Consider the following 16352-nt stretch of genomic DNA (forward strand, 5'->3'; position numbering starts at 1 on the left):
TTATAACGCGATTTTATGTTTGCTTACTTTATGTCGCTTCCCATATTGTTCTGCATTTTTGTTTTTATGCTGGCATTAATCTAGACTTTAACACGTTTTGTTTTCTCTTTGGAGCTTCATGATATTATTTTAAGACCTATTTCTCGTTTTTTTTTGTTTTACTTACTTTGCTCAGTAAAGAAGTATTCTAGTAGTATTGCATTTCTTACTTCAGGTTTTATAATAATGTAATTTTATTATAAACACCTCCCTCTCCATTCGCTTGTGTTTGTTTTCTTATTTTCTGCAACATCATAGTTTTCTTTTTGGTTTACCGCATGGACTACAAATTAAAAGTATAAATATGCAATTTTATCTTGTCACTTTTTTTCTATTAAAAAATTGCCTCTTCTCACGGGTTCTTTTTTTCTCTCATGAAAAATAATTGAGCAGTTCTGTTTTTTGTCTGTTTCAATTGAAAAATAAATTTCAATTGAAACGAGTGAAAAGACACATAATCTACAGATATTTGACGAGTAAATATCTTAACTTACGCTTTCACTGTGTTATTCGCTAAAGGGTTTTTCTCTTTTATCTCTTGGCTTAACTAGGTTTCTAATTACTTTTTTGTGTTGTTTTTTTTTAATTTTTCACTTTTCTTTTTTGCTACTAGTTTTGTTTTTTATTTATTCTTCTTTGTTTGCGTGTATAAAATTTTGATTTAACAATATATATGTATAGATTGAACAGAAGCTTCGAAACGGGTTTGGTTTGCTGGTTTGGCTTTGGAAGCATTTTCGTATCCAACTGGCGGGGCGTATGGGAGCAGCACGCTGGGGAGCGCTGCATCCCCTCTTGGCTGTGTCCAATCGATAGGCAGACTCGGGCTGCAACAAACAAGGACGGATTCGACCATTTCCTTTGTTTTTTCGCGCTTGTTCGAGGGTTTCGTGACGGCTGGGAATGTGCGAACACGCATGATGGGGACAACGAAACAAAAAAAGGTAAACTTCTGGATAAACATTAGTAAGGCCATATTACGCTTTGGGGATGCGAAAATCAAAACATTTTGGACATTCGGGTTGAATACGCCTTGTCACGCCCAGCCAGCTTAGGTTATTTCAGCGTTCGTATGTATGTAAGTGTGTATTAGGGTATAGAGTGCGGATGTGTCATATCTTGTAATAAATATTCTAATATATCCGGAACTAACGATTTGGAAATTAAATGTGCCTTTATTGATGGAATCGTACTACTATCGAGAAATGTGGGGGGAGAAACAGCAACAAAATCTACCGAGTTTCGTAACGAAAGAGGTAAATACCATTCATATCGCTACTTGAATCTGGTTTCTTTTTACAATATAAATTTAGAATCTTCAATTTTTATGCCCTAAACAGTGGTTAAATGTTTAGTTCTTGTTGGTTTTGTCTAGGTTTGTGTAATGCCATTCTTGGCATGCATAGTCGCTTGTTGTTGTGGTTTTTGTTGTTCTTGTAATAACAGTAGTTTTTTTTCGTTTGCTGTTTGTGTGCATTTGTTTTTGCATTGAACTTTATCTGAACTAGTTTGATTTCGAACGCTTCCGCTGGTTTTTTATCCCTTTATTACGCTTGTTTTGGAACGACTACTGCTTTTAAAAAAGCGTTTTTTTTAAATTTATGTATGTGTTTTGTTGGAATTTCATTCGAAATTAAATGCCTTTGTTTTGCGGTATGTACAGGTTGTTTTAAACATTTGTTCCATTACAAACCACTATAGTGTCATTATATTTTTTGCTAAACGGACTTAGCTAAGTGAATGTGTGGAACTGCGTCTACTGGTGGTGTATATTTTTGTGTTGGTTGTTTATACGTGTGCTTTTTGTGGTTAATCGAGTGTCGGGTGATTCGTGTGAGAGGAAATGTAGAAATTATGCAACCAAAAAATGGATTTTAATATTCCTTGAAGTCAGTACAAAGGACACGTATTACTTGGTTTACTCCAGATGGTCTCGTCAGAAATGTTTTTTTTATGTTTTTAAGTCCTTCCACATGTTCTGATTAGCACATGCGGCGTTTCTTCGTTATATGCTCGTTTTGCTATTCTAATGTATTCCTTAGTTGTTTGGAAACATTCCTCATATATTTCATGAAATGGGCATTGCGGAGAACGTGTCTGAGCGAGTAGATGGATAGAACTTCTAGAAGTTTTTACTGGTCCTCCTGAGCGTACACTACGCACACTGTAGTGTGAAATAATTCAAAAACGATATCCTTTCCGCCCCTATAGTTGACGGTGAGATGAAAAAGGGTCAATAAAATCATTGTGAAGTGTCACAAGCGGAAGTTCTTCTAGCAACTTCTGTCCTGTTTCGTATCAATTATCCTCCATTTGCGGGAAGTTTATATCGGGAGCTCCAAAATAAAATACTGCTCTGAGTTAAACAAAGAGACGTTATTGGTTCCTCAAATACTGTATTTCCGATGTTGATGACCCTCCACGGGAAGATATGTCAAAAACCCTCAAAGACGCTCAATTGCAGGCATTGCTCGATGAGAATGCATGTCAAGCACAAAAAGAGAACTTATCTCTGCCTTAAAAGTTTTCCGCCAAGCCAAGACAAATATTGCGCATGCGTTGGGAATGATTCAAGGCAAAGAACTCGTGGATCCTAATGATTTAAACCAAGGGACGCTGGGTGCCGTTTTCGGCTCAACGATTGCCCTAGCGACTGAAATGAAGCGTTTTCTTCGCAATGCATCGCAGCGGGCAATGGAAAATGTGAAAAATTGTCTCATTACAGTAGCCCAAAGGGAAGGTGGCTCAATTTTTGAACGATTTAAGGTAATATTATATTATCAGGCACGTAGCGTAACCGGCACGGCACGTTTCATGCAAGACAAATATTATTGCGTGTGTTTCAAATGTGTATGCGTATATATAGCGGAACGGCTCCGGGCATACACAGCACGCTTCAGACAAATGCATGAAGGAATTCTCGAAAAGAATATTTTGCCGGTGCCGGGCACGAATTACATGGGCGAGTAGCACCATACATACAAACCCAACGTCGAAGTTCGTGGTGTGGGTGCGTTCGTCGCTCTTCGGTACGACATCGGTTCAATCACCAGTAGCATTTCTCCGCTCCGTCTGCGCTGCCGGTCCGTACAGAGAAGTTGCTATGCCTGATGATATGAATACATCATGTATTTGTCTGCCGGTGTCGGTACGTGCCGTTTACGCTACGTGCCTGATAATATAAAACGGCCTTTATTTGATTTGAAAGAAGAATCACAATAAAACCACTTTTTCATGATAAACAGCGAGAGCCTAATTGCGCACCTAATACCTGTTTTTAATGAATTACTTCATATCAATGTGAAAAAAACTCATATTCAATCGGAAGAAGTTGACTAAAATTCGTCTGAAATCAGCTAACATTGTCATCCAGAACTAGAAGGGTTCATTCTCAAACGAGAAGCTATTCCTTCTCATTTGAGTGAGATGAATGTATTGAGTGGAACGTAAACAAAACATACATTTTCAGGTCCTCGGCTTTCCGCCGTTGATTGGTTGAAGAATGTGGCACTGTCATTCAGACAAGGCACTAACACTCTTTCAACGAACTGCGCGAGAGCGCGAGAGAAACGCATTTTTTATCCTCCCATATTTATGGCATAACATTAAACTCTCAAAGAAATGCGAGAAGTGTAGGAGTAACAAAGAAATAATTCACTCTTGTCAAACATGCTGTTTTTCACAAAACTCTGTTTCTCTCAGAGAACAAACCAAAATATCGTTGGATGTCAATTGAGTTTCAGGCCCTACTTCAATTGATAAGGACAAAAGTAGATCTCCAGGAACAGCATGATGAACGGCATTGATGAAGAAGCGGTTATTCAATGGAAAGAATACATTGAGAAGAGATCCATATGAATGAAACATGCCCATTCGTCATTTATCGCGTAATTTTTCAAAAATGACCTATCTGCATAAATCGATTCTTTTTATCAACATTTCCTTTCGTTAATAATTCAGTGATAAAAGCGTTTCCTGATATTTTCGACGATCAGGAATGTAAAAGGGAGCCTCGTTACTATACGGAAAACCAGGTGCAACATCTGTCTGAAATGTCATGATTATCTAAAGAAAAAATCAACGGAGAGAATCGATCAAAACAGATCAAAACAGCATCTTTTTAAAAGTTTCGTGAGAATTCAGCTCATGTGTTGTCAAGCAACCGATGTTTATTTTTTCGTTCGAACTCAAATTAATGATTTCACGCTTAACTTTTAAAAAGGACCTTTCTCTTTTGATCGATACTCTTCATCGACATTCTCTACCGTTAACAGCTTAACGACAAAAGCATTCCCTGATGTCTTCAACAATCTGGAGCGTAGAGGGAAACCTTATTTATGAAACTATTTGACAAAACTGGCGCAAAATCTGTTTGCAAAGCCGTGGTTATCGAAAGAGAAAGTCAATGAAGAAAATCGATCAAAACTGATAGGTCCTATCGAAAAGTTAAGCGTGATTTGAAGCACTGCTTCATAATTAATGCTTAGTCGTTTTAAAACATATTTTTACTTCGAATATATGACTTTCTAGGGGATAATATCCTCCCCGACTTGTCTAAATTTCGAAAATATGATTCGAAACAGTTTCAGAAGATGCTGCTAACTAATAAACCAACACTAATGTGAAGATTTGAATAATATATATGAATAATATTGAATAATAATATAATATTCCGCACACAGCAATGAAGCTCCGGGACTGAAACACTGGTTTAACAGTCTTGGATGCCATCTACAGTATGCAAAAAAAGGTTTATCCACTCCTCCTATCAACTCATTTTTTTTTGTTTTTCTGGAGAAAATCAGGTTAATCTGATGAGTGTTCCTGCATGATTTATCAATTTATATTTATTTATCACATTACCATCGAAAATACGGCGATCATATCTGTTCTTGAGTTTTCATGTGATGAATTATGGAAAAGGGTAGAACATTACGCAAAAAAAGTTTATCCACCCCAAACGGATACAACGAATTAAGTGTGTTTTACAGAGCTTCAGTGTGTATACTGCAACTGTTTACATTGTGTCTAGCTGTCATTTAGTGCTCTTGAAGTTTTTGCGCTCAGAACTTCAGTTTCGTGTTCAAAATTGGTAGTTATTTATTGTAAAATGTCCAACAAAGTACAAATTTCGATCAGCATCCGAAGTTTGACTATTGAACATCGCAAAACTGGCAAAAGCTATCGCGATATCGCCAATATTGTACAACTTAACAAAGTTACGGTCGCTAGGGTTGTGAGGATGTACAAAAAGCTTGGTTCTATCTCACCAGCTAAGCGATCGGGGCGTCCTTCAATAACAGCTGGTCGAATTGACAGAGCTATCGTAAAGAAGGCGAAGCTGGACCGGGGACTCTCAACTCCGACAATTGCGAAACAGATTGAAAGCGAGATTGTCATTCAACTGGCATCACAATCCGTACGATATCGTCTTCATAAGAATGGTCTTAAGGGCAGAGTAGGGCTTAGGATGCAATGGTTGTCCGCTAAAAATATAAAAAAAAAAGATTGAAGTGGGCCCAGTACCACATTTCATGGACCAGTGATGACTGGAATAAGGTGATTTGGTTAGACGAGACGGAAGTTATGCTGTTTGGGTCTGATGGTATGACAAGAAAATGATGGCGAACCGGTGAAAGTTTAAAAAAAGAGTTTTTGTGGCCTACAGTCAAGTTACTTTACCAACATTGATTTTTCAACCAACTGAGCATGACTTTGATGTTTTTCTGCAGGTAGAGTCATGGTGTGGGGATCTATGGCTGCCTCCTGATTTTGGAGAACTTGAATTCATCGATGGAATCATGACCAGGAGGTTTATTTCGACATTTTAAAGCGAATACTATCAGCGCCTACACATAAAAGCTAAAGTTGGGGCGCAGATATTTCAATTCTGGAAATTAGGCTCCAGGAGCAAAAACCAACAAGCATCCAGCAATGGTGACAGTTAATCTCAATTGAATGGGACAAAATTGTTGTTAAGCTTGTTGAGTCGATACCACGACGATGCCGTTCAGTTATTGAAGCCAAAGATGGTCACACGAAGTACTAAAAGTATGTGAGCCTTTTTTAACTCATGTCTCAAAAGCAATAGAATTTTTTTTTTATATTTTGAACTCGCATGAAATGTTTTCTTTTTACATAAATAATGATAAATTGAACAACAATTAACCGTGTTTTAATTTTTTTTTAATTTGGTTCTTTGGAATAAATCAAATTTTTCAGTGGGATGGATCTTTTTTTTGCATACTGTATGTGTTAATACATTATACATTGAAACCTTCAACATGTACAACATTGTCAGATAAGAAACATATGAGTTTTTTTTTCGGAACCTGGTTGGTAGGTTTCGGTTGATGAATAAATCTAAACTAGGCCTAAACAGCGGTTATTTTAATCGTGCGTCAATTTGTGGCTCGAAGCCACGTCTGTGTCCTAAATCATCATCCGTGTTCATCTGATTTGGCATCCTGTGACTGTAATTTTTTCGCCCAGAAGTTAAGACAAATTTGGAATGTCATTTTTTAGCAAAGACGAGTTCCCAATATTCCCAATTGTCCTGGGTTACACTCAATCGAAAGACATTGGGATCTGATGGGGAGGGCGCTGTATGGGAAGAAGCAGGAGGCTAAAAATGCCAAACATATCCAACAAATCAGGACCAGAATTTTCCGTAACGTTACTGAGGATTTGTTCCCGTGTGCCATTTATACCCATGAGGTTTTTTCCACGTGAGAATATTTCTAGTAGGGTTTTGTGACATTACGCTATTTGCTCTGCGTTTATATCCGTTACGCTTATTTCCTTGTCGAATGTCGAATTTGCATGGAAAGTAAAAAATTGTGAGACATTAGACAAAATTAGACAAAACTTATTACATGATAGTTGATTCAGCGAAGGTTTCGTGAGGTTCAAATCCGACTTTGGGTAATGATACCTCAAACATTCATCAAATCGGGAGCGTGGCATTCGTATTCTATTTTTGTCATCGCAAATGATGTAAGAAACGTAGAATTGCCTGCTAGGAAGAAAATAGTACACACAGATCTCTGAGTTCTGTTGCTGTTTAAGAAGTCCCGTAATAAGTTTATAAATCCCAGATTATGTTCTGCAAATCAGCCAATTTGCAGATGCCCTGAATAAGACATAACCATAAAGAAACATTTTGGAAGCAAATAATGTACAGAGGCTAGAAAAATATGTTTCATCGGTGAAGTATGCTCCAATTAATATTTATTTGGCCGCTTCTTTTTAGTTACTACCCTTTCTCCAGATGTCGTGCTAAGAAACTAATAACTGCGTCTCGATCTGGAAGGATTGTTCACTTAGTGGTAAAAATCCGATCAGGATTGGTACACATGTTGAAAGTGTTTGAAGATAGAACGCGAGAGATGTAGAAAAGCCTACGCAGAAAAACCAACTTGGCCAAGAAAAAATGATAGTCAAGTCTCTCAAATTTACAAATTGACTGAAATACTGTGCTCAAACGTTACCGGAAAACATTGACGTGGAAAATATAACCGGAAAATACGAGCGAAGATCATCAGAGAAATTCGAAATGCAAAGAAATATTACAACAAAAATATTACCTAGCAAATAAAATAGTTCACATGCTCATGATTTAGAAATCCATCTGTAGTTATGGAAAGAAAACAAAGGTTTTCATCACTGGAGCAACTATGAATGGATGTTTTTTGTCTTCAGAAGATAATTTTGCATTCGATCACACGAGGACCGTGCTGTCGTAAAATCGCATAAACAGAACAATACCGATTTTATTGAAAAACGTTTCCTTCAATAATTAGTCCAGATTTTCATCCCATCGAAAAATATTGGCCAATTGTCAAGCGTAAAATGAAAAAGGGTGGCAAAACAATCAAATCACCATGTGATATGGAAAATAGTTGGTACTTCTCCATTGATTGCGATTTGTTGGAGAAACATTACCTAGAACTTGAAGTAAGTCGGGAACATATTTCAGCTGTTAATTGGTTGATCTTTTTCCTATTATATTGACATATAACTATAAAGTTCATATGGTTTTCCCTTGAAAAAGACCGATTAGACGATGGTTGATGGAGGGTCATGGGAAACCTCAACAAGTTGTGCTCACATAGTCCTAGAAAACCCAGCAACTAAGCAAATGAAGAGGGGAAGATGGACCCTACAACATTCACTGAATGACATCAAGGACAAAGCTCCTGGACCCAACAAAACAGAACGTGAGGATAGAAACATAGTGAAATAACAAGAGATATTGTGAATTAAAGTTTGCCTCCCTGAAAGGTTGCACAGACAGTGTTAAATTACTTGCTGATACATTTTTTCATTTCCATATTTCCGAGGTTCACCCATCAAACTAAAAGGAACACGTTCGATTTTAATAAAAAAATAAATAAATAAGTGTTTCTGTCTGTGAATGCGGTCAATCGTATGCGCCGGTGAATGGTGCCTTGCATTTGTCTAGATTAATTATGATACTGTTTTTTTTTGTTTGTTTGTTTTTTTCTTCGACAATTATTCAATTGCATCTACTAACTCGAATCGAACGTACATAAATGTGGTTTGCTATTGGTTTATCTTTAGTAAAAATATCATACGTATCGAGGGGCGCGTATTTGTTGTGCTGTATTTTTTGCTTTGTTTGTCCTTTTCGAAACATATAAACTCACTTTCACTATATACACGTTGAAGAAAGTTTGCTACTTTCCCGGGTCCGAGGGGTGAAAATCAACAGCGGTTCATTGGGCTCTTTTGGGGTGCGTGCGTAAAAACGTTGTTTTGTTTACATTAATAGGGATAATGTGTTTGCTACAGTTTATGTGTGGTATGGGGGTAAATCTTCTCTTGGCCCACCATCTTCGCAGTGCATCCGGTCCGTCCGCTTTCCGGGCCGATCTCTACACGTGAACATCGGCCCTTCATTTCATTCGCTCGATTCGAGGTGTGGCAATTTGAATTACATATGAAATCAGAGCGTCGAGTAACGTAAAAATCGATAATTGCCCCCGCTGCAATATACACCTTCATCCGAGTTGCATTTCGTTTCTATTTATTTCGTGCTTTTGGCAAATATATTGGAAGCATCCAGAGAATTAATTTTTAATACAACAATTAATAATTGATTTTATAATAACTTTTTCCACCTCATTGCTCGCTTGGTGTCTGTTCGGGTTCTCCTCTGCGCCCAGCGTTAGAAATCCTACCGCACGGCATTAATCTTCTCTAGGTCCGGTTCGATTCTGGGAAAATTTTACGAGAAGATTTAATGGAGGGCGTCTTCGATGGCAACTCTCCGGTTGTGGGTCCTCTGGGTGCTTTTCGGTAGCAATCCATGTTCCGGACAGGATTATATCTCCCCTGATACCTGCTTTGATCGACCTGTCCCATCTAGGATTGGGCGATCCCGGATCGATTCTCAAACAATCGATCTTTTCCATTCCGATTTCCGATTTTTTGGATCGATCTTTTGTACTCGAGAAAATCGAGAAAATCGATTTTCTGCTTTCGATCTTTTCGATCTTTTTGTAGATTTGTTTTTCAGTGTTCATCGATTTTTTATCTCACCAAAGGCCAGCTAACATTTCTTTTAAACATAATGTCAGCATTTGGATCGCTTCTTCTACGATTTACTTCAGTACAAATGCTGACAGTGACAGAACTAATGGAAGCTACATAGGGGATGAACTGTAACAGGCTGCGCGTAGGATCAATGAACCTGATGTTGACATTAATTACTGGCGAAAGGTTGTTTTTTAGATCTGGCGCCAAAATCGAGAATCGTATGGCACGATTGGCTTTTATGGGATCATTGTTAGCTAAGTTCTGGGCTGTTGTTCAATTTCTAATGATACTTTTTCGATTAATTCATCAAATAAAACAACTACCTGACGGCGCAAGATGAATTCCCTGTAGCTGTGGCCTTCATGCTGTGGAACAAGAGGAAATGCTTTTGATATTTGAATAGAAATATGAAATTTGTATTCCCTGTTTAAAGAAACGACAGTATTCATATAGGATAAGCATATAAATCGAAACAAGCTTCTAATTTTTCAAAAATCGATTCAGCAAAGATCGATTCTTTGGTACTGATTTAATCAGTGGATCGATCCCTACGCTGTTTGGAAAATCGATTCAATAAGATCGATCTTTTTATAAAGATCGCCCAATCCTAGTCCCATCATTTCAACACAGTGAATCACTCTGATATCTCAACCCATTGGGTTGAGGAAGTTGTTTCAGCGTGAGTGAGCTTTGCCCTACTTTTCCTGATTAAAATTCTGCCCGTAGGTGTGTGGGTTCGATTCTGAGGAACGCACAGAACCTCCGGTTGTATTCGCTTACAAATACTCATCCACTGCGGGTGAAAACTAGCACATAACCTTGAAGATAGGTGAATCCTTGTCGAATTGTGAAATCTTGTCCAGCTCTCTTCTATCTGGCAAACGGGTGAAGCTGGAAAAGAACCAAACATACGCATCCTTTTCGTCTTTTGAAGCTAACAGCTCTCGTTCTGCTAATAGAAGGTTTCATCGTGGATGATCGATGTTTATTAACATTTTATTTCCTACGCCATTTCACTATATAATAGGTTGTATGCTTTTAGTATTTTTTTCGTGTGTATTCGTGTGTGTAATAATTGTTATCATTCAAGTTCAGCGTGTTTGAGGATTTAGCTCGTTCCTAGACTTAGTCGTTTCACAAAATGTTGTTCTGTCGGTTGCTTCGAGAATATCGCTCTGCTTTATATTTTACCTAGCATCCGTTTGTTAGTTAATCGCTTTAAAACTAATCATATATTTCCCACTGTACTTGAAGTTGTTTGCACCTTCACACGTGTGTCCTTTTTTTTTTGCATTCAGTTAGGAATATTTTTCGTTACTTCGTCTCTACATTGTATTAATCTTCAATAACGATAAAATCTAGTTTATCTTCCATTTTGTCTCTTGTATACGTATAAAAAATAACCGAAACTGTAAATAGGTAAAAATAAATCCTAAAAACGTCTTTTACTCTTGTTGTTATATTTCCACCTCATTCTCTTACCTTCCATGTCCTGGCAACGCTCATAGTGCTCGGATTGTATCGGTACACTCCGCTTCCTGCTCGTTCCTAGCTTAACTGACTCTAATGTACGCTCTACTATTTACTCTATCTTTTTTTTCTGTTTTTGTGTTTATGCTTATATTTTTCCCGCCGCTGTTTGGTCGGGTCGCTGCCTTACTTCTCCTCGCCAAGCAGCACCAGATCGTCCGCCACAACGTCACTCACGTGCAGATAGATGATCCAGTACATCAGGTTGAAGCAAACGAAACAGACCGGGAAAACGATTCGGGAGTACTTGTCGATATCCGACGGTGTAATGCCTAGCAGTTTGTTGATATCCTGTAGGAGAAAAGATATACAGAAATTAGAATTATATGAAAATATTCATTTCATTCGTTAAATTGTTCCTCCATATAATCATAATCCCGATTTTGTAGGTAATAACGTAGACTTAACAAAATATCACCTTGTATTATTGGCGAAATTCGTCGAATTAAAGTACGAACCAGTGTTGCCACATCTTATCTGTACCAGAGGGGGTTAAAAATCTTTCTCATATGTACTTTTTCGTCCAAAAATCTGTACCATCAACAATATTCGTTGTAGAAATTTAGCATGAAAAATTACTCATTTATTTACTACAAATACTACATTCACATGTGTGCTCCCGTGGACGAGTGGTTAGCGTCTCACACTATCATGCCGGGGGTTCGGGTTCGATTCCCGTTCTAACTGGGGGATTTTTCATCAAAGAAAATTCTTCCGACTTGCACTGTGATCACGCGTATTCTAGAGCTTGTCACTCCAGAGTATATTCAAGGCGTGTTATTCGGCATAGAAATCTCAACCAAGTACTACTAATAAAATTGACGCAAGTAATGCACACGTTGAGAAGGCAAAAGTTCCACCGGAACGTTAGTGCCATCCAAGAAAGAAGAAGACTACATTTACATTTGCAATTCCTTTGTGTGTTTTATAACGCTCATAGTTGCATGAATTTTTGAATCTAGATTGCGTACTATCATGAATTAAAATTGAAAAAAAAAATCGCTCCAAGGTGTTAAAATCGTCATGTACCTTAATGTTGCTTTGTTCGAATGTAAGAAATTTCACACGTGGAAAAAATATGTAGCAATTTGTACTTTCTGACGAAAATCTGTACTTTGTACCGTACAGAATCTGTACCAAAAATAACGAAAAAATATGTACGTGTGGCAACACTGGTACGAACTTGCATCGGGAATATATGATGTGTTGATAATTTGCGTCTTTTTCCAATTGTGTGGATTGAGTCTAATTACTGTATGTTCAAGGAAGTTGTGTTGAGATATTTTGAGAAAGCATTCGATAAAGTCGATCATGAATTTCCATGGAACCATGAATTTTCCTGAGATAAACAATTGAATAATAGTGAAATGTCAAGCATTGTCCGGCCAAAAGTAGTCGTACGTCTCTTCGGTTATGTCCCCGACATTACCCACTCGTCTTTTTTGTAGACTAATATAACATTTTTGTGACCAACTAAATAACGAATCTGATTGAGCAAATCATTAAGCTTTCATTTACTTCCTAGGAATGTTCTTTTACCAAAGATAATGGTTTGATTGAATTAAAAGTAACCACTTCGTTTTTGCTTATAAATATTTCCAGAAAAAATGCTCGCACGGAAAATCGATAAACAATTTCGGAAATTTTATTAGAGCCTATATATGATCAAATCATTTATACTCATTTCAGCAGGTAATTTTGTAGTCTGTTGTATAGAAAAATACCTACAGATTTCCACATTCATACGTTCAGCATTCATTTTTCAACTTGATTGTTTAAAGTTTTAGAAACGTTAGAAAAATAATTCATCACGAATCACTCTGGTAGTAAAAAGTGCAAAACATTTATATATTGAACGGTTTTGCTTTCCATTACTGTGAGTTTGTAGGTGGGTGTCTAATTGCTTAAAAACTTAATTTGAAAATTTCAAAATTTCGAAAAGAAAATTCTGAAAAAAATATCATTTCAAAACACGTACATTTAATGTTTTGTTTTAATGGATTTAAAAATAAATAAAAATCCAAAATGTCGAATAACAAAAAAATAATCTAATTCGAAAAAAAAAATTTACGATATATTTTTTTCATATAATTTTTGGCGGTACACCATAGCACTTTGAGTTATGAAATTTTCTTTCTAATCCTATTCAGAAAGGAGGGAAAAAAGAAAAAAAATCGTTTTTCACTATGCTCTCATAGTGAAATTACCTAACTTTCTAATTTGATGCCCTATACAATATTTTCCATAGCACTGGAAATAATGTTTGGGGGCACTTTATACGAACACATGAATTCAATACAATTATATATTTCAGAAAAATAACAAAATGAAACTTAAAAAAAGAAATTTAAACAAATATGTTTCAAAAATTTATTAGATATTTTCGTATCGCGCAGTTCTCAAAATCTTCTGAAAATAAATCACAAATATTTGGAACATATTTAAATATGAAATAAACTAGTACTGAGTTCTAAAAAACATGATTTATATTTTTTTGTGCCGCGCAACACAGTCAAAATTCTGAAAACAGTCACACATATCTAGAAAAGGTGCAGGAACACATTTAAATACTAATTAGAGTACAGTAACGTCTCGATTATATCACTCTCGATTTCATCACTGACAATGTTTCGTTTATATCGCGTTTTTCGAAACAAACTTTTCAAAATATTAAAATATTACATAAATACATTCGGAGAAAAAAAAGGTGTAGCAGAAATCAACTGACGAACCCAAATAACTTTCATTTCATGTTCAAATTTTTCTGATAATTCTAAACTATCATTGATAATATTTAAAAGATCGAATAATCTTCGATGTTTCAAAGATTTGTCACTCACAAATGACTCTCGTCATTTTTTAAGTAAAAAGAAACTACAAACTGAAGCCATTTTTTAAATATGGCGGATAACTGCACTGCGACAATCATTTTAAATTCATAAACACTGAACAAGGCACTAAAAACATCAAAAGATGTATTATTTTGGATTTTTTTAACTATTCGAGTCTTGGCATACTGTTTTATCGACCCCAATCGTTAAATCTTGAAAGTGAATAGGTAAGGTGCAATAATAAATACTCAGTCAAACTTGTTTATGATTCCTGCTCTTGAGACCCGAATAGTTACCAGGACTCGAAGAAAAAAGAATATACCGGAAATCCAGCAAGCTTCGAGGCAGTATAGCCGAATATCTTCTTCTTCTTGAATGGCGTTAACGTTCCCTGTGGAACTTTTGCCGTCTCAACGTATGCATTAACTAGCGTCATTTATTAATATTTAGTTGAGATTTTCTAAGCCAAATAACACGCCTTGAATGTATTCCGAGGGGCAAGCTCTAGAATACGCGTGATCACAGTGCAAGCCGAAGGAAATTTGTTTGACGAAAAAATCCCCCGGCCAGAACGAGAATCGAACCCGAACACCCGGCATGATAATGTGAGACGCTAACCACTAGGCAACGGGTGCACCATAATAGCCGAATATCCGGCAGTGGGATATTCGGGTTTTTATTTGAGAACAAGAATCTGGGAGAAACTGTACGTGCTCATGAAGTAGACAAAGGATTACATTTTAGGGAGAATAAACACATTTTTACATAAACATAACGAATGATGGTTAAATTTTCCGTTTAGGAAGAATATCCTTGATATTCTAGCATCAAGTTTTCTACAAGGAATCTTGAACGGTTTCTGTTTCATTTGCATGGCAGCGCCCCTAAGAGAGGTAGGAGGAGTGTCTAACCACCACAGAAACATTAATTGCACCGTAAAACCTCCATATTCCAAATTTGGTTCCGTTCGCTTGAGTAGTACTTGAATCATGCAGAAATGTATGCTTCATTTGTATGGCAGTCCCCAACCCCTTCAGAGAGAGGGGAGGCTTGTCTATTCACTTTCGCATGCTTTGGCTCTATTTGCTTGATTAGCTTTCGAGTTATGCGGAAATTTGTATTTCCTTTGTATGGCAGCTCCCCCTTTAGAGAGGGGGTGGAGTGTCTAACTACCATGAAAACATTTATAACACCCGAAAACCTCCACATGCCAAATTTGGTTTCATTTGCTTGATTATATTAGGCTGTCAAAAAAGTCCTGCGGTATTTCCGCGAGGTGTCGTTGTAAGCGCGTAGTTCTAGTTGTATTCATTGTATCGAGTCATATTATAGCTTGTTGGAAAGGTATTTTTGCGCGCTATAATATAGTCCTTGACATATCCGACATATTTTACAGTACTACTATGACAAAGGCAAAAATGCATCTCAAGCTGCCAATAAAATTTGTGCAGTTTATGGACCCGATACAGTTTCCATTTCCACCGCACAACGATGGTTTCAACGTTTTCGTTCTGGTGTAGAGGTCGTCGAAGATGTGCCACGCTCCGGAAGGCCTGTCGTCGAAAATTGCGACAAAATCGCTGAATTAGCCGAGAAAGACCGGCATAGTAGCAGCCGTAGCATCGGCCAAGAGCTGGGGATAAGTCATCAAACCGTTATTAACCATTTGAAGAAGCTTGGATTCACAAAGAAGCTCAATGTATGGGTGCCACAAACGTTGACGCAAAAAAAAAATATTTAACCGTATCGACGCATGTGAATCGCTGCTGAATCGCAACAAAATCGACCCATTTCTGAAGCGGATAGTGACTGGCGATGAAAAGTGGGTCACTTACGACAACGTGAAGCGCAAACGGTCGTGGTCGAAGCGCTCTGAAGCGGCTCAGACGGTGGCCAAGCCCTCATTAACGGCCTGGAAGGTTCTGCTGTGTGTTTGGTGGGATTGTCAAGGAATAATCTATTATGAGCTGCTTCCCTATGGCCAAACGCTCAATTCGGACCTGTACTGCCAACAACTGGACCGCTTGAAGGTAGCACTCATGAAGAAGAGGCCATCTTTGATAAACAGAGGCCGCGTTGTCATCCATCAGGACAACGCCAGGCCACACACTTCTTTGGTGACGCGCCAGAAGCTCCGGGAGATCGGATGGGAGGTTCTTTTGCATCCGCCGTATAGTCCGGACCTTGCACCAAGTGACTACCACCTGTTTTTGTCCATGGCGAACGAGCTAGGTAGTCAGAAGTTAGCCACAAAAGAGGCCTGCGAAAATTGGCTATCCGAGTTTTTTGCCAATAAGGAAGCGAGCTTCTATAACAGGGGTATTATGAAGTTGGCATCTCGTTGGGAACAAGTCATCGAACAAAACGGCGCATATTTGACTTAAAACAGAT

The 16352-nt window shown here is 37.6% G+C and overlaps 1 protein-coding gene across 12 annotated transcripts in view; it reads right to left on the reverse strand.

The window, feature by feature from the left end:
* Nucleotides 1-5491: 5491 nt before the first annotated feature.
* The window catches only part of LOC129767924 (gamma-aminobutyric acid receptor subunit beta), a 182912-nt gene continuing 172051 nt past the window's right edge, over nt 5492-16352 (reverse strand). For 11 of the 12 annotated variants that reach the window (XM_055769204.1, XM_055769214.1, XM_055769206.1 and 8 more), the window contains one exon: nt 5492-11421. In XM_055769204.1, coding sequence (XP_055625179.1) covers nt 11257-11421 — 165 coding nt within the window. In that variant the 3' untranslated portion in view covers nt 5492-11256. The remainder of the gene's footprint in view (nt 11422-16352) is intronic. The other variant, XR_008741596.1, reaches the window with a different exon arrangement.

Source organism: Toxorhynchites rutilus, chromosome 2, assembly GCF_029784135.1.
Source record: "Toxorhynchites rutilus septentrionalis strain SRP chromosome 2, ASM2978413v1, whole genome shotgun sequence".
In the NCBI taxonomy this organism is placed as follows: Eukaryota; Metazoa; Arthropoda; class Insecta; order Diptera; family Culicidae; genus Toxorhynchites; species Toxorhynchites rutilus.